General features: G+C 36.9%; 2 protein-coding genes across 3 annotated transcripts in view; one reads left to right on the top strand and one right to left on the bottom strand.

The window, feature by feature from the left end:
- The window catches only part of LOC107684393 (NAD kinase-like), a 9,765-nt gene extending 1,658 nt beyond the window's left edge, over positions 1-8,107 (top strand). For both annotated transcript variants that reach the window (XM_016480650.1, XM_016480647.1), the window contains exons 2-11: positions 2,436-2,696; positions 2,779-2,862; positions 3,620-3,749; positions 3,923-4,031; positions 4,161-4,246; positions 4,434-4,536; positions 4,646-4,800; positions 6,117-6,216; positions 7,632-7,789; positions 7,944-8,107. In XM_016480650.1, coding sequence (XP_016336136.1) covers positions 2,446-2,696; positions 2,779-2,862; positions 3,620-3,749; positions 3,923-4,031; positions 4,161-4,246; positions 4,434-4,536; positions 4,646-4,800; positions 6,117-6,216; positions 7,632-7,789; positions 7,944-8,030 — 1,263 coding nt within the window. In that variant the 5' untranslated portion in view covers positions 2,436-2,445 and the 3' untranslated portion in view covers positions 8,031-8,107. The remainder of the gene's footprint in view (positions 1-2,435; positions 2,697-2,778; positions 2,863-3,619; positions 3,750-3,922; positions 4,032-4,160; positions 4,247-4,433; positions 4,537-4,645; positions 4,801-6,116; positions 6,217-7,631; positions 7,790-7,943) is intronic.
- Positions 8,108-8,673: 566 nt separating this feature from the next.
- LOC107684396 (translocation protein SEC62-like) lies at positions 8,674-17,034 on the bottom strand. Its single transcript, XM_016480655.1, has 8 exons — positions 16,939-17,034; positions 13,787-13,895; positions 13,543-13,648; positions 12,925-13,126; positions 12,708-12,803; positions 11,473-11,533; positions 11,274-11,393; positions 8,674-11,159 (listed from the first exon to the last, which is right to left on the bottom strand). The coding sequence occupies exons 1-8, from the start codon at positions 16,972-16,974 to the stop codon at positions 10,681-10,683; spliced, it is 1,209 nt and encodes a 402-aa protein (XP_016336141.1). The 5' UTR covers positions 16,975-17,034; the 3' UTR covers positions 8,674-10,680.
- Between the last annotated feature and the right edge of the window lie 886 nt (positions 17,035-17,920).

Genomic DNA, 17,920 nt, shown 5'->3' on the forward strand with positions numbered 1-17,920 from the left:
TTGCCTGCCGATAAAGATTTTTGCCATTTTCGGTTTTCTTTCTAAGAACTATAATTGACAGCACATACAAACAAAAATCTACCTTTTTTTCAATGCAAAACAATTATTTACATAATAAAAGAAATTATTAAACATTAAAATTCTCTCAATCTGGTCTAAGTTACAGATGTTCTCTCACTTAAACAACTCTCAAAATAAAGTGATCTGTGACTGGAAAGAGGTAGAGATAACAATTAACTGAAAATAAGTTGCTGTATGTAACAAAACAGATGTCATTTCCCACTATGTTTATAAATGGAAATTTTCCCCTAACCTTATTAAATGTGTTATCTTTCACATCAAATTCTTACTTTGTTTCAATTAATTCAGTTAGAATAATAAGAAACTGTAAAGTTGTTACCATTCAAAAGAAATTAGTATTAACAAACTCTTATCTTTCCACTGCTGAGGAAACAAAAGCTGCATCTGAAGTGGCATTAGATGTATTTACACAGACAGTTTGATGAAGCTGAGGTGCCATAAATGCATTTACAACGTAAAATTTCAAATGCATAACTAATTTGATAAGATTGTTTTACATATTTTTTTAAACATACAAATAAATGTTGAAAAAAATGCAATGATACTTTTGAATACGACTAAACCACCAGTAGGTGGCGGCAAATGTCTGTTTTAATGAGTGAGTCATTTATTCATTCATTCAACCGATTCATTCAAACGGCTGATTCATTCAGAAATGAGGCAAGTGACTGGGCTGTCAAAAAAAAATCGAATTTCGAATATTCTTCGAATTTAAAATAAAATGACAAATTCGCAGCCAATGAGACGCCAAGATACAGGGCAGAGGGAAGTTCGGGTAGGAGACCAGAATATCAGTATTTTAATAGATATATGAACAATTATATAATACAGAAACAAGCACAAACATTTGCTTGACCAGCCACAACATCAGCATAACAGTTACTGCAAAATTATTTATCTCCAACTCTCTTTGCAGAACACCCAATCCCTGTTCCCTGCATCTCCCTCCTGCATAATCTGTTTTTCTTTTTCTCCTTGTAGCTGGAAATCAGCTCACAGACAATTTGCAGGCTATATATATATATTTAAAATAATTACAGTCTTGCTCGCGAGAACTCCGGTCTGACGCACGCGGGTTCTCGCGTTATTTCCTTATCACTTCTCGCGTGTGTTTTGTTGTGAAGCGTAGTTTGCGGACCAGACAGAGCTGTCGGCGATTCTTCCTATTGTGAAGTCATGCAGTGTGAAACCCCCTGTCGCCGATCCATCGTTTAATGTGAACACAGCAGCAACTGAATGCTACCCCAGATAGTCACGCAGTGTGAAAACAACGGCGATCCGACGAGTTTGAAAATCGTGCAGTGTGAACTCGGCATAAACGAAACACCGCTGTATGTTGCTCAGAGCAGTGTTGCCAAGTCCGCGGTTTTCCCGCGGAATTGGGCTACTTTAACACTGTTGCCGTGGGTTGTTTTTCATGGGTTGAAGCGACTCCAATAACATGATATGTATCCCCTGGAATGCAAATTTTAGCAGGGGAACCCTGCCAAAAAACGTGTATTTTACCCCATTGCCGGCGCCGCTGGTAATAAAAGGATCGGCTCGGAATCGGCAAGACGTGACTGCGGTCAAGCCAGCCGCCACTCCGAAATGCACGGTAAATCTAGCCGCCGCACTGTTTTTCTGTGCGCGCATATACTGTGCATTACGACGATCTTCCGCCGGTCTTTCGCGTGCATTCACTCGGACAGTTTTTTTATTTATTTACTTTTTTTTAGTGCTTAACTTGTACATGCAAACCAGAACAGGGAAATAAGACATTGTTCTGTCTCTTATAAATCACTTCACTCAGCCAGTTTATATGTCAAAATTAATGAAGAAATTCGTATATTAAAGAAAAAGTTAGTGATTTAATCAACATAAATGAAAATAAAACATGCAAGTATTACAAAAGATTGGGCCCGATAACCTGAAAATGACTTGAAATGTTGGGTAATATATACCAATAAGTAAAACTAATTAGTCTTTAAATATGTCATAAACTGATTCTTGTTGTAAATATGCCTGACAAGATTGTTACACTGAATGACATTTTAGTGGCTGTTTTCTGTAAATCATGGTAAAAATGTATGCTATTTATTTTTTGTGCAGAAAAACACTATTTAATTGAACAGGACACTTTCTAATGTATTGAAAAACAACAATTCAAAGCCTTATTGTTTTGATGCTTAAAAACCCTTTTTCATCTTTGACCCATATACAGCAGGGCTGCCTGGAAATATAGGTACCATTGAATTATTAACCAGGAATGTTTTCCGTGGCCCCATGATGAGGGGGCCCACTTAGGTCTTCTCAACTCATTTACATTATTTGGTTATCTTATAATGATGTATAATTTTTTTGTCTCCCATAAGAATTGAAGGCATGGAAGACGAGCCGCCCTCCAGAAAGGCGGAGGAGGGTAGTTCATCTAAGCGGTCACAGAGGCAGGAGGAACGGCAGGGGAAACTTCCAAGGAGACGCAAAGAAGTGAAGAGGTCTCTTCGGAGGCCAGACTGTCCAGAACACCTGTCGGGGGGAAGCGTACATTGGTTGCCTGAGCATCCCGGATCAGAAGCTTCTGCATCAGTGGAGGACACTGCTGAGAGTTGCCTAAAAAGATGGGATAGATGCAGGTACAAAACACACCATTTGGTTTAGACCGGTTGAACCCTAAAAATAAAAATGTGCAGTGATTTAAGTGCCTGTTTGTTGCAGACGAGGGCACTTTCTACATGGACCATATCCTGCTACTCACTTTGGACCCAAAGCTTGTGTTCTTCCCAACCCAACCTCAGTCATGTAAGTAAGCAAAGTCAGGCTCACGTTTGGTAAGGGGCTAGGTCACATCCGTCTCTTGTTACTGTTTAAACTTTAAGTCAAGCAAAGGATTGGACAAGTGTGGCGATAAGGCTGTGTGTGCTGAGTTCTGATTTGTTGAGTGTGGCTTGTTGGATGAAGCTGGAGAGCAGCGCAATCAGGCACCGCTGTTGCTGTCACAAGAGTGGTCCTGCTGGAACTTTCTAAAAAAAAAAGCCCCCCAGCACTATGCCTGTTTTATGCCCCCCCAGGACAAACCACATGCAGAGGGTAATGTGGGGTTTATGGTTTGATATCTGACGTTGTGCTTAACATGTTGTTTAGATGGAATGAGATATGTTAGTTATTTCATTTTCTGTATGTTTCAGATCAAGAAAGATGATTAGAGTGAGTCTCTAAAAAAGACTTTTTCTGGATTTCATGCAACGATAAAATTTAGAAACTTTGTGGAGTTATAGAAAAAGCTAGCTGTTGGACTTATTCCAACAGCCAGTTATTCCTTGGTACAATAAATAAGACAGCTATTTTTTATTAATTTATGAATACTGAAAACGATCTGATCCTAGAACTATGAGAAACCAAAAGCAGAAGTCTACATTACAGTGCTTTCCAACATTTGACCATGACTTGCGTTGCGTAAAGAGTGTAGAAACAGAACAAAGTACATGCCGTTTTGCTTTGCTCCGAGTGCAGTGCTGACACGTACTATGTTTGCCTACTCTGTCGCCTTTCCTCGCAGGCACATTCAGGATCCAGCCAGCCAGCGGCTTACCTGGAGCAAACCACCGCTCAATGTCCTGGTCATCAGAAAGATCCGAGATGAGACCCTTCTGGAGCCGTTCAGAGAGCTTTGCAGGTTCCTCGTGGAGGTAGGTTACACAAAAGCAACATTAGTAGTTGATTTACAAGCTAGGAAGTTACAGGCGCCCTTTCATTTTCATTGTTTTCATTGTTACCCTTTCATTTTTTTTCACTGTATCATTAGTTTTATTTTTTTTTAATTTGGATACACAAATACTTACACAATTATTTCCACCATCAGGAGAAACATCTGATGGTTTATGTGGAGAAGAAAGTTGTGGACGATGGCTCTCTCATGAGGGATGACTCATTTTCAGCCATTCGCAATCAGCTGTGCACATTCAGGGAAGGTGCTGAAACCTCACTGTGTTATCGGCAGGTTCACCTGTAACATGATTTACATAACCCTGACACACCATTAACCAATGAAGGATTGGGTGCATTAGGAAAATGAGTGATTTATCATTGTGTTCACACAGGGTTTGATGACATCTCGGACTGCATCGATCTGATTATTTGTTTGGGTGGAGATGGGACTCTTCTGTATGCATCATCTCTTTTCCAGGTATTCTCTCATCTCATCTTATCTCATTTGTTTGTGCACAAGAGTCTCCTACTAGGTCAGTCTCATCTGCTTTCCATTGGATGTTCTCTGTGTGCATCATATAATTTGAGAGAATTTGAATATGCAAAAGTGAGTTGTTTAGAGATTTATTTAAGAGTGAAATGTGGTTTTGTTTTATTTGTTTAAGGGCAGTGTTCCCCCGGTCATGGCCTTCCATCTGGGCTCCTTAGGATTTCTCACACCATTCAAGTTTGAGTCTTTTAGAACAGAGGTGGATAAAGTGTTTGAAGGTAGAGTGATTGAGAGTTTTTTATTTTTTATCTCTGAAACCAGAAGAACTGTAGTTGTTGTGCTTTAGATGTTTATGTTGTTTTATATATTTGTGTCTGGCTCCTGTAGGTAATGCTGCCATCATCCTGCGCAGTCGTCTAAAGGTTAAGGTGGTGAAAGGCACGTTCCAGAAGAACGAGCAGCTTCTCAGTGCTCAGGAGAACGGAATATTGCCTCATAACCACATAAACAATGAGGCAGGCAAAATCACACTACAGTTACAGGTAACGCAGCACTCACAAAGTATTTGTTGAACACAAAACCAGTGACATTTGTGAAATGGAGAAATCAAAGAATCAAAATACTGGGCCTGAGACAAAGTCTGTCTTTGTTTGCCAACACGTTTTGGCACACAGGCCTAACAAATTCTAAGCAAACACAAACACTGAAAAAAATTTAACTTGCAAGCCACCAATAAGGACGTTGGACAAATCTGATGGTGTGGCAACCAATCACATGACATTCTAAGGGAGAGCCCATAAAATAAGCTTATGGCCTCTTTTGATTAAAAGTGACAGTAAATGTATAGATTTACAGTATTACAAAAGATTTCTGTATCAAATAAATGCTGTTCTTTTGAGTTTTCTATTCATCCAAGAATCCTGAAAAAAAAAAAATGTTGGTTGAACATAAGAAACTTCTTTCAAAAAAAATGTGTAAAAATCTTACTGACCCCAAACCTTTGTACGGTAGAGCACATGTACATACAGACATATACATGAATGTACATATTGTTTACAATGAGTATATCATTTATTAGCTTAAAAAATGTACAAAATGTATTTTATAAAACGGATAGTTCCGGTCTTTGATTCTGATTGGTTGAGCCGCATTCAAAGCTGTTGTAAATTACTCTACAAACATACACCTTTGCTTACTTCTGTGTGTTGCTCGGCAACCACAACTGTTTCTGAGGAACTACATTGTTTGGTGGAAGAATACTGTTTTTATTAATATCCTTATACTTTATTTGCTCTGTTTTATTCTGTGAAACCTTACTACGTATATGGAATAACTGTTTTATAAAACTCCGCTTCGTGTCGTGCCTAACAACGCTCCTTAGCTGTTATATATTCACTGTAAACCACGGCTTCTTGGGGCTTATTGCTTTATTAGAATTCAGCACTCTCATATACATTACAGTAATAACAAAATTATGTTAGGATTGAGGAGACATGAAGAAAACTAATGTAATAGATGCGAGATATTAAAATGTTGCACAAGAAAAATGCCTGAATGTCTGCCCAGTAAGGGCACTCTCAGAATATTATTTCATGGAAAAAATCCATCAAGACAATTTAGAGACCTTTTCCATGGTAACAGACATAATGGAGTTATTTGAAAATAACAACTGTGATAGGTCTGAATGTCCAGTTGCCATAGCAATAACATAATGTCATTGACAGTCTGCGTTTTTACGTGCGAGATATTTTAGACCAGAGTGGCATGTGATAAATACAGAAATGTTTTGTTCTGGTTCTGTTTGTTGGATGCTTTTATGTGTAATTCTGTGATATGGATATTATGTGTGTGTATAAAGGTGCTAAATGAGGTGGTGGTGGACAGAGGGCCTTCATCCTACCTGTCTAACGTCGACCTTTACTTGGATGGACGCCTCATCACATCTGTACAGGGAGATGGTGAGCGCAATCATATGCTTCAGCTACAAACAGCACTGATAGATCCCTTTTTATCTTGTCACCATTGTGCAAGCCACTTAAAAGGGGTCTGGTTAAGGGTTTTTCAGAATGTAATTAGTACTTTTAATCAGCAAGGATGCTTTAAATTGCTGAAAAGTGACAGTAAAAACATCTATAATGTTACAAAAGATTTCTATTTGACATGAAATGCTGTTCTTTTTAACTTTCTATTCATGACAATAAGTATGACCGTTTCCACCACAGAAATATTAAAGGGATAGTTCACCCTTCACCCATGGGAAAATGAAAATTCTGTCATTAATTACTCACCCTCATGTCGTTCCAAACCCGTAAGACATTCTTTCATCTTCGGAACACAAATTAAGATATTTTTGATTAAATCTGAGAGCTCTGACCCTGCATAGGGTCATAAAATAGTCCATGTGACATCAGTGGTTCAATTGTAATTTTACGAAGCTATTATGGAGTGTATCACGACGCATGCACATTACTTTCCTCTGCATGTAAACAAGGCTCAGTGCATGCGTGTTCTACTGTATGTCAGCAGCATCACATGCATGCGTTGTTTACGTGCAGAGGTACTCTCAATAATGGTGGAAAACATGATTTGGAGAAGAACTGTTGAATAAAGTCGTTATTTTTGTTTTCTTTGCGCACAAAAAGAAGCAGCTTCGTAAAATGATTGAACCACTGATTTCACATGGACTATTTTAATGACGTCCTTACTACGTTTCTGGGTCTGGGAACATTTGAGTTAGATTTCTCTCCATGCAGGGTCAGAAAGCTCACGGATTGAATAAAAAATATCTTAATTTGTGTTCTGAAGGTGAACGAAGGTCTTACGGGTTTGGAACGACATGAGGGTGAGTAATTAATGACAGAATGTTTATTTTTTGGGTGAACTATCCCTTTAAGCAGCACAATTGTTTTCAACATTGATGATAATAATAAGAAATGTTTCTTGAGCATCAAATCTGCATATTGGAATGATTTCTGAAGGATCATGTGACGAGTAATGGCTGATAAATCTCAGTTTGCTATGACAGGAATAAATGACATTTTAAAATCTATATAGATATCAAATTGAAATCAGTTACAAGTAGTAATATTTCACTGTATTTACTGTATAACAAATAAATACAGCCTTGTTGAGCCTAAGAGACATCGAAAGCATTAAAACCTCTTCTCGACAACAGACTTTATAGCATGGCTTTGATTTTTATTTTTAAAATGATTAACATTTTAGATTGGCGTCATTATCTGAGTGCTTGATCTTTTTTTTTCCTAATAGCTCTAGCAGATGCATCAGTACATTATGGTCTTTTCATCTGCTTTGACAAGAGAGTCCAGCTGCCATGAAAATAAATGCAAATATGTGGCGTGTTTCTATGCAGGTGTAATAGTTTCCACCCCCACGGGCAGCACAGCCTATGCTGCCGCAGCGGGAGCTTCCATGATCCACCCTAATGTCCCTGCCATCATGGTCACCCCCATCTGCCCTCACTCCCTCTCTTTTAGACCCATCGTGGTGCCCGCAGGAGTGGAGCTCATGGTGAGAACGGGACTGAGGTTTTTCCATTTCTGTGATGAAACTGCATCTGCCAAATGAAAGAGTTATTTGTTAAACTTAGGTTTTATTTATTTATTTCCTTCAAATGAGAGCTTCAGAAGAACATTTGTTTGCACTAACTGTATTTACCCTGCAGATAACGCTGTCGCCTGATGCTCGCAACACAGCCTGGGTCTCGTTTGATGGCAGAAAGAGGCAGGAAATCCAGCATGGGGACAGGTGACACTCTTTTTACACAATCCCATAAGCAAACAGTTTTGACCTCTCCCATAATCCAGTGCTACAACAATAGCTGTATTACAGTTATGGAAATGAGCATCAACAGTTGTCAAACCGAAGTAGTTCGTCAAAGAATATTGTAGCCTCCTTGTGGCGGGACAGGATGTTGCATTTTCAAATCCTTATTTCTAAAGCCATTATCTGTTTAGTTTAATATTTAATACTCTAAGCTGTGATCTTTTTATTTACAGATGCATTGTATGTTTTGCATTTCTCAAGAAATATTTCTGGCAGTGCAAGGTCCTATCATGTCATTGCATAAGAACTTAGTATAGCTGAATGTATGTTAGCTGTTTACGGTTTGATGTAAATAAGAGATCCTATGATGTGTGTTTGTCTCATTTGTAATATTTCAATAAAAGTTTTTTTATCTTGGATGTTATCTTTTGTTTTTGTCGTTTGAAATGTATCCTTATGTATTTTAGGGCTTTATAACCTGTTGTATTTACTAATGCAACAATGTTTGCAGAACAATGGAAAATAAATTGTATTAAAAAAATGAATAAATTGCTTTTGTGAAATACTTTATAAAAACGGAAAGCATCAATTTTGTGATGTTTTTCAACAAAACAATGCAAATTGCTTGTGTTCTATATTTTTATTGCAATGAAAGGATACAGATATAGTTTCTGACAGACACTTAAATTATTCTCCAGATATTGCAAAAACACAGTCCTCAACATTGATCCAAATACGGACAATTAGTTGAAGATGCTGACCACATAAAAAATTATGGGATTTCAGTTAATTTTTTAGAAATGATGTAACACTACATTTTATGACAGACAGCCAATGGCAAATTAAATTTCCTGCCAATTAAAAAAATAATAATCTGGCATATCAGCATCTTTATCTCAAAGACATTGGGACAGAAAACAAAGGTGAGTGAAGTTCCATAGAAAGAAAATACAGATATAGACACACACATGGTGTCATGCCCAGTCTATCCAGGTCTTCAAAGTCAATGACAGAATATTGAGGACATACATAGTATTTCTACAGGAACACTAAGTGTGACCAACAAGATCATCTACTTACAGACATGGTTAAAAGATTCTTAGCATTTGAAGAAGAAAGAGAGATGTTCACTGGGGCACGAGGGGTTTCCCTGCTCCTTGTGAACTTGAGATGACCTTGAATTTTGAGGGATGCTTTAACAAGGGTTCTCAGTTTTTTAATATAGAAAAACCACTTTTGCAGCCTCTTGTGCGCATTTGATAACCACTAGAGTCAAAGCATTGCAGATGAGCAGATGTTTTCAGCATTCTAACTCGAATACATTGTCCAAAAACAATCTTTCCATCATCGAAAACATTTACTGGTGGTTTTAGTATTTGTAGAAAATGCAGTAAAATGAAAACCTGCGTGTCTGACACTATAAAATAGAGTACAGTTCCTGTTGAACCTGAACTGCTGGCATGAACATCTCTGGTAGATTTATAGAATCCATATATAAATGATACATTTGTATTTCATCTCTTAAATATCATCCTCAGTATGTCAAAAAAAAAAAAAAAACAGCTAATGTAAAATAATACTAAAGCCAATAGTATGCAACCCTACGGAAGGATAGTATTGGACCTCGGCCCTATTAAAACGCAAACTAACTAACAGGCTATTTTGGACCACAGCCCCTCGGGGAAGTACGATTTGTCAACCTCAGCGTTTGAAGACCAGATGAGAAAACCAGAGGCATGGATGTGAGCTACGGCATGACATGTTTTAACTATTTCTCTGGAAGTTGGTCAGAATTTGAATGTATATGAAAAAAGCATCAATATCCTGCATCATTTGGCACAAATGTGGATGTAGTTTCCCCTTGTGAACGCAGTCGACCTCGCGAGACTCAAATGGAGTTTGGTTTTAAATAACTTGCCTACTTCAATCAAGGATACTGCTCGGATTTATTAACTTGTCCGTTTCCGATAACAAGGACTATTTCTCATCAGGGTCACAAAAGGTGATTGCAGAAATGTATGAGGCAGACCGTGTCACAAGTCCACAAAAATACAGCTCTTGTTTCAAACCAAGCAAGATCTCCCAGATTTCCACACAGAAATGTCACAGGCCAAGTGCCATTGATATTTATGATAGAAAGTAACATTTATTAGGTATCTAAGACAAAATATATTGGTCCGTCCAAATTATCCAACGCATCTAACGGTACAAAAGAAAAGAAACGAAAAAGAAAACTTCCAGATTTGAATTTCTCTCACTAGATTGGACAGCGAACCTTCATATGTGGGTGAAACTGAAAAACCATTGTGAAAGTTCACCAATCCACTACTGACGTGTTTATACAGCAAAATACTTAGATAAAGCAAAGATGAAAGAAAAACACGGGGGTCAGGGAGACTTGCAGTTCTTGCATCCATAGTGGGGGAAGCATTTTCAGGGGAACCAAACAGCCTTTGCGATATTTTCCATTGTCATCATAGCCATTTCCTGCTCTCGTTTAATCTTTAAGTCTGTCTGTTTGCACAGAGGAAGATCTCAGCCTGAACAGAAATGGGAAACATCTTCCGAACATGACAGAAGTACGTCAGCAGGTCCACATGGAGCATGGGAGTATGTGTGCGGCGTGAGGAAAACATTTATGTCTGAACAGTCAAGGGCTTTGTCTCACTGTGCTCTTCCTCGTCTTCTTCCTCCTCTTCCTCTGTATGCTGCTCCAGCTCTTCTCTGGTGATCATTTCAAAGTCGTTGCCATTGCTGTGCTGCGACCCTTCATCCTCCCGTCTGTCACTGTCCGTGTCCGACTGACGTTCTGCGCCCGCTTCCTCGCTCGCCTCCATTTCTTTATTGTCGTTTTCATCCTCTTCCTCATCGTCGTCTTTCTTCTCGCTGTCCGATTTGTCCTCGCTATCTGATTTCTGCGCTTTGCTTGAATCCTTGTTGTCGGATTTCTCGCTGCTGGATTTCTTGGAGCTGGAGTGCGGACCCTTGTATTCGTGCGTGTAGATGGGGCGGAAGGAGTCGATAAAGCCCACGTCAGCTGTCAAGTTGGGTAGGAACCAGAAGTGATGACGGCCGCCGGTCACTAGCCAGATAATCAGGAACAGGATGCAACGAGCTGAACCAAAGGGGAAACCAGAAATAAGATGAGAAAAGACAGAAGATGCGGTGTCAATGGACTGTAATGTGAAATATTGGTATAATACAAGATCGAAAAGTCTAGAGCTCATACCGACGGCCAGGAGAAGTATGCTGGCAACGAAGCAACCTGCTGCCACGCTCAGGTAATACACACCAACTCTCATCTCAGCGGGCCACAGCGGGAACAGAGTGGCTGCGATGACGGCAATGACTGCAAACACACACAGCTCTGAATCAGTACTGGAGCCAGAGAAACGACAGTCAGGCTAAACTGGAGAAAAAAATCCCACCTAGAATCAAGCCCATGGCAAAGGTTTTAAAGTGGACTGGATCGTAAATCCAAAAATAAACCTGTAGGGAAGAAAAATATTATAACTTTTTAATTAGAACAAAAAGCACTTCATTTTTGAAGATAATATTTTAATAATCACAACAACAATAGTTACAATACTCGTTATAAAATTATATAAAAATAATCTTATATTATAATACTCAGGTTGGCTGGGTTAAAAAAAACCATCAGTGTTTAAAAATAATTATACTTATATAATGACATAAAATTATTATTATTATTAAAAATAAATGTAATTAAATAAAATTATTATTAGGGTACCAGGGTTGAAATAGTTCAATAAGGCTAAAAAGATTACAAATAATTTTAGGTAATTGAAATAAAGCTGAAATTAAATAAAATTAGTGCTGTCAAACGATTAATCGCATCCAAAATAAAAGTTTTTGTTTACATAATATATGTATGTGTACTGTGTATACTTATTATGTATATATAAATACACACACATGCAGGTATATATTCAAGAAAAATATGTTATATTTGTATATTAAATTTAATTATATATAAATTATATAAATATATACATGTAAATATTTTCAAAATATATACTGTATGAGTGTGTATTTATATATACATAATAAATATACACAGTACACACACATATATTATGTAAACAAAAACGTTTATTTTGGATGCAATTAATCATTTGACAGCACTAAATAAAATCCAAATATTAGATAAACTATAAACCTAAAAAAGAAAATCTACACAAAAATTAGAAATGTTGATTTGTCAACTAAAAAAAGTACATGTTTAACTTGAAGCACTAAAATTACTAAGAAATAAGTAAAAACATTAACATTTACAGAAGAACATACAAAATTACTAAAACAAAATTAAAATGAAAACTGAAATATAAAAAATAGAAGCTAATTCAAAATATTACTAAATATTATAATAGTACATAATATCAAAGTAACACTATGCTACCCCTGTGCAGTATTGTTTAGAAAACCTTAATGTTAATCATACATTTTATTATTTGATTTCATTTTCAATGTGGAGAAAATACTATTACATAAAGTGTATGCATATTAAGGTTACACTGTATGCAATGTAAAGCAGACAATCAAACCCTTCTTTGCAGTTACTTTTATGACAATTAATCATCAAATAAAAAGGTATGAAATTTACAAGCAACCATGAGATATGGTTTTCTAAAGTCATCCTGACCTCATTGCCATCCAAGAACAGTTGGTCCTCATGAGGTTCCAGCTTGAATTTCTTTTTCACATCCTTCTTCTTCTTTGGAGATCCTGGACTGTCATCCTAAACATACAGAAACAAGAGTTTAAAAACAGAAATTATGATATGCACATATTCAAAAAATACCACAAGTGGAACAGAATGTGTTTGTGTTTTCTCATCCCATCAGATGATCTAGTCATACATTTTTTTCCTTCTTTGTGTCCGTAGCCTCAGAGTCCTTCTTTTTGTCTTTGTCCTTTTTGCTTTTTTTCTCCTCTTCTTTGCCGCTGTCACTTTTAGCCTTATCTTTTTCTTTCTCTTTTTCCTTCTCTTTCTTTACATCTTTCTCTGGCTTCTTCTTCATCACTTTCAGGGCTCGGTGGAAAAACTGCTTCTTTAGAAGCCTGTGAATAGCAATACATTTCAAATCAGTGGCTGATTGACATACACTAGCATTCAAAACTTTGCAGTTTACGTTTATTCAGCATGGACGCATTGATTAATCCAAATACATTTATAATGTTACAAAATATTTCAAATAAATGCTGTTCTTTCGAACTTTCTATTCATCAAAAAAATCCTGCCACTGAAGACTGAAGCAATGGCTCCTGAAAATTCAGTTTGACAATCACAGGAATAGATTACACTTTAAAATATAGTAAAATAGAAACCAGCGATTTTAAATTGTAATAATATTTCACAATATAAGTGCTTTTACTGCCTTGGCGACAATAAGTGACTTTCTTCAAAAGCTTTGTAGTATCAAACACCATAGAAATTCTAAACAGTTTCATGAAATGAGAGAAAAGCCTAGGTTTACCTGTTGCAGTAGTCCACCGCCGATTCTCTGGTTGTGAACAAAGCTTCCTCGCCCTTCTTTGCTTTGGCCCACTTTGAATCCAGCAGACAGTCGACTGCTTTGGAGGCTGATGAGCAGAAAACAAACATTTAGTTCATTGACAGCAAAGATAGAACATCGAGAATTCAAATAAATAAACGAAACCTTGATATAAACCCTATGCAGAGGAAACAGAAGAAAGCAGGGCAGGAATGAGCGCACTGACCGACAAAGTAATCCACGCGGTGTCCCATCATGTTGGTGGATTTGGTGGGGCAGTTAAAGCGCAGGTACTTGGCCACCGCCTTCTCCTCCTTGGTAGGTTCACTGACCTCCTGAAGAAGAGAGAGCAAAGATCATGAAGTCATGATGATAAAACATATCTGCTGATTATCTAAACAGATCCAGATTAATCTGCATTTAGATCACATTTATTATACTGCCAAGCAGTAGGAACGCACAATATGTAGATTCAGTACAATATTGGTTATCAGACGATATTTGTGATTTCTTAATTCATGCCATTAGGTAATACTGAACTACTGCTCAAAAACTTTGGGTTAGCAATACTTTTTTTTTTTTAAGAAATGTACTTTGTTTATTATTTCACAATATTACTATTCGTATTGTATTTTTGATCAAATAAATGCAGCCTTGGTAAACGTAAGAGACTCCTTTCAAAAACATTTACAAAATCTTACTGACTCCACTGACTTACAGACACAATTTTATCTTACATTTTACTTTAATAATTTAATAACACTGTTTAATGTCACCTTTAGCAAAATGAATGTCCATTTTCCATACTGATGCCCAGATCCACTTTACCAGAACCAATTTATTTTAAGCGTTTTTTCTTTACTTTAAGCAAAATTGTTTTAGAATCGTAATATCTTCCATAACATGAAAATACCAAGCATATTTTAATAATCAGAGTTTAATATATGCATCCCTATTATGTACAGCATGATTCAGGACCAGTGAGACTTCACCATGGGAGAGGACCTAGATATTAGTATAAACAAAGATTAATAGATACAGCAGAAACCAAGAGTCTGACAAAAAGCTGGTTTGTCCCTTTGGCTACAAGCCCTTAATTCCAATGAAAAATGACATCGGATAACAGCAGTGCAGGAATCCAGCGAACCCCTGTGAAAAGCTTTGAAACGAATCTCCCGCACTGGCAGCAGGACCCTCGTCGGTCATCTACTCAATGAATGTGAACTAATTAAAAGCCTCAGCTCACCACAATGACCACACACTGATGTGCTGTCCTGTGTAATCTATACACTGAAATTACAGTCTCTTTTCAGACACACTGAGTCCTCACTGACCCCATTTATTAAGCTAAAGGTCATTACTTATAGTAAGTACTATGTGACCACACTATGCACAAAGAAAAAAAAACCTCACAAATCCTGACAATAAGCCAGACTATAGAGACAGCATTTATTGAGTAATGAATGACTACCAGACATAACTGCACTCTTAAGCCTGAGGTCTGAGTATGAGAGTGTTTTTGAGCTCCACAATCCATCGGTCATACTCTATTCGGTCAGAATGTCTCCTGCGTGACTCAGAGAAACATATTCTACGAAGACCATATAAACATGGTATTTGTCTGGGTGTGCAGGAGTTACTGGCAGGTTGCCTGATATTCCTCTGGATTTTGTGAAGGAAAGCAGCCAGATGTTTAATGATTATATTGTCTCAACTTGGCCTTGGTAAACAATAACTTCTCTTGTACTACACTAGGTTATGGTTTGGTGGTCTTTATAGTGACAGCTGTACTACATTAGACAGGCTGCAGGCTTCAGATAAACTGCTTGAAGGGAAAGTTCAACAAGAAAGCAAATTGTCATTTACTTACCCTCATGTTGTCCCAAACCTGTAAGACTTTTTTTCTTCTAGAGCAGACAAAAGACTATGTTTTGAAGAATGTTATGGTTCCAAATGAATTTCTTTGTTTGGAAAAAAAAAATCTAAATCAAAATATCTTCTTTTGACACGAGCAAGAGTAAATGATGAAAGACTTTAACATTTGAACTATTTGATTAACACTTGGTCTAAATGGCACATTTACTGAGAAGAACAATTAGGTCTACTTTATTTGATTTAGTTCAGAAAACTTAAGTCTAAAGGTTTGTTTTAGGTTTCCTAATGATTGTTAAGCACAAATAATGCATGTTTCCCATCTATTACAAAAGAGTGGGAAATGTGCTTTCAATTTACTTTGCTTATATGGTGAATATTTACTTTGCTTATATGGTGAATACATGTTTATTCACAGTAAGAAAACTGACAAGCAATGACACTGGATTTCAACCTGTCGCATAAGAGCAAAAACTAACAAACAGGCTAGAAGGATCATGAAGAGTGACTCTCTTATCAAGACAACACCATTACACAAAACTCCACTGTTTTTACATAACATCACGGGAACACACAGTAACTGTGACCCAAAACCAAATAAGCAGCCAAGCCAGACAACGTGTTTTTGTGGATGATAAATGCATTCTGACTACAATGTCCAAAAATGCTGTCTGAGTAGTGCACTAGCGGCAGACGCACATAATGTAGCACTTGCATTTAATTGACATATTTAGGATGCTACACATGTTTTAATAACGGAGAATGGCTTTAAATTGAAAACCTTTCAGCATTTACTCACTTGTTTGAATCCTGTATGTCTTTTCTAATGGGAAATTAGATACAAGATGTTATGGACTCACAGTCACGGTTCACTTTTAATGCACCCTTTTTCAAACAGTTAAAATAAATGGTGACAAATGCATTCTGCCTACCAAGACTTGTATGTTTAACGCAAAAAGAAAGTCAAATGAGACTGAAAAAACATGAAATTAAGTAAATGACACAATTTTTATTTGCGGGTGAGATGCCCCTTTATTTAACCTGCAAATGGGTGCAAATTTGGCGATGAGAAGTGCTGCATTATGAACGTTATTTGGTCACATTCGTGACGCATATGAGACAGCAGCTGGTTAAAGAGAGCAGCCTGCAAACACCGAACAGTCTGTGCCGAGCTAAGATGGCCAACTCCATCAGCTGTGCCACCAGACACATACTCTTCACAGGGGAGAGACAGCAAAATCAGGTCATGCTCACATCAAATCCATCGAGCAATTGTATAAATGATTAGATGCCTGCTACAGAGATACAATGCATTACCCAAGGGAAGCGCAAAAATTGCGCCAGCATTGACAAATAATCCACCTCCCATATGAGAGCATTGCAAAAATAACGGATCGAAGTACCATTGTATTGGGTCAAACAAAACACTAACTTGAGAAACGACTCAATGCCAAGCATCGATCTAAGATTGGGCCTCTAACAGCAAGAGTGACGTGAATTCTGTACCTGAATTCGTTTCTTGTGTCTCCTGCGCTCCGCCATGATTTCTAACTTCTGGGTTCCCTTGACGTGGTCACGAACAGAGTGGGGAGGGAAATCTCGCGATATGTCGAATAGCCCGTGATCAGTCACTTCTTCGCTTGGCAAATTAAAATCAGAATGAATGAATACTGCCATCTGAAGTGCAGGTGAGGCACACAAACTGCGACGGTGCATTGAAGTCAGGGTCAAGAAGAGACACAATTTTGTTGTGAGAATTATTAATTGTTTGTTAGATAAAGTATTAGCTATATATATATATATATATATATATAAACATAAGACTAACATGTTCCTTGAAAGTCTGACACCTGAGAAGTATATTATAAGTTTATAAGTATATTATAAGTTTATTAGGCCATAAAACCTGAAATAAAATAAACATTAATAAAATAAATAAAACAAAAAAACGTACACTTATTTTATTGAAGCTATATAAAAAACTAAAGTAGTATCAGTACAGTAGTACTAAAATATCAATACAAACTTTTTTGAAAATATTGTGTTGACTGCACTGATCAGCGATTCAACTCTATTAATAAAATGAGTTTTTATTAATGCATTATTAATATGATTGTTAATGAGTTTTTATTAATAAAATTATCATATATATATATATATATATATATATATATAGAGAGAGAGAGATATATATATATAGATATAGATATAGATATACATATATGACCATGGACCACAAAACCACGTCATAAGGGTCAATTTTTCGAAATTGAGATTTATACATCATCTGGAAGCTGAATAAATTAGCTTTCCATTGATGTATGGTTTGTTACGATAGGACAATATTTGGCTGAGATACAACTATTTGAAAATCTGGAATCTGAGGGTGCAAAAAAATCAAAATATTGAGAAAGTCGCCTTTAAAGATGTCCAAATGAAGTCCTTAGCAATGCATATCACTAATCAAAAATTAAGTTTTGATACATTT

This window comes from Sinocyclocheilus anshuiensis, unplaced genomic scaffold (assembly GCF_001515605.1).
Source record: "Sinocyclocheilus anshuiensis isolate Anshui unplaced genomic scaffold, SAMN03320099.WGS_v1.1 scaffold301, whole genome shotgun sequence".
Lineage (NCBI taxonomy): Eukaryota > Metazoa > Chordata > Actinopteri > Cypriniformes > Cyprinidae > Sinocyclocheilus > Sinocyclocheilus anshuiensis.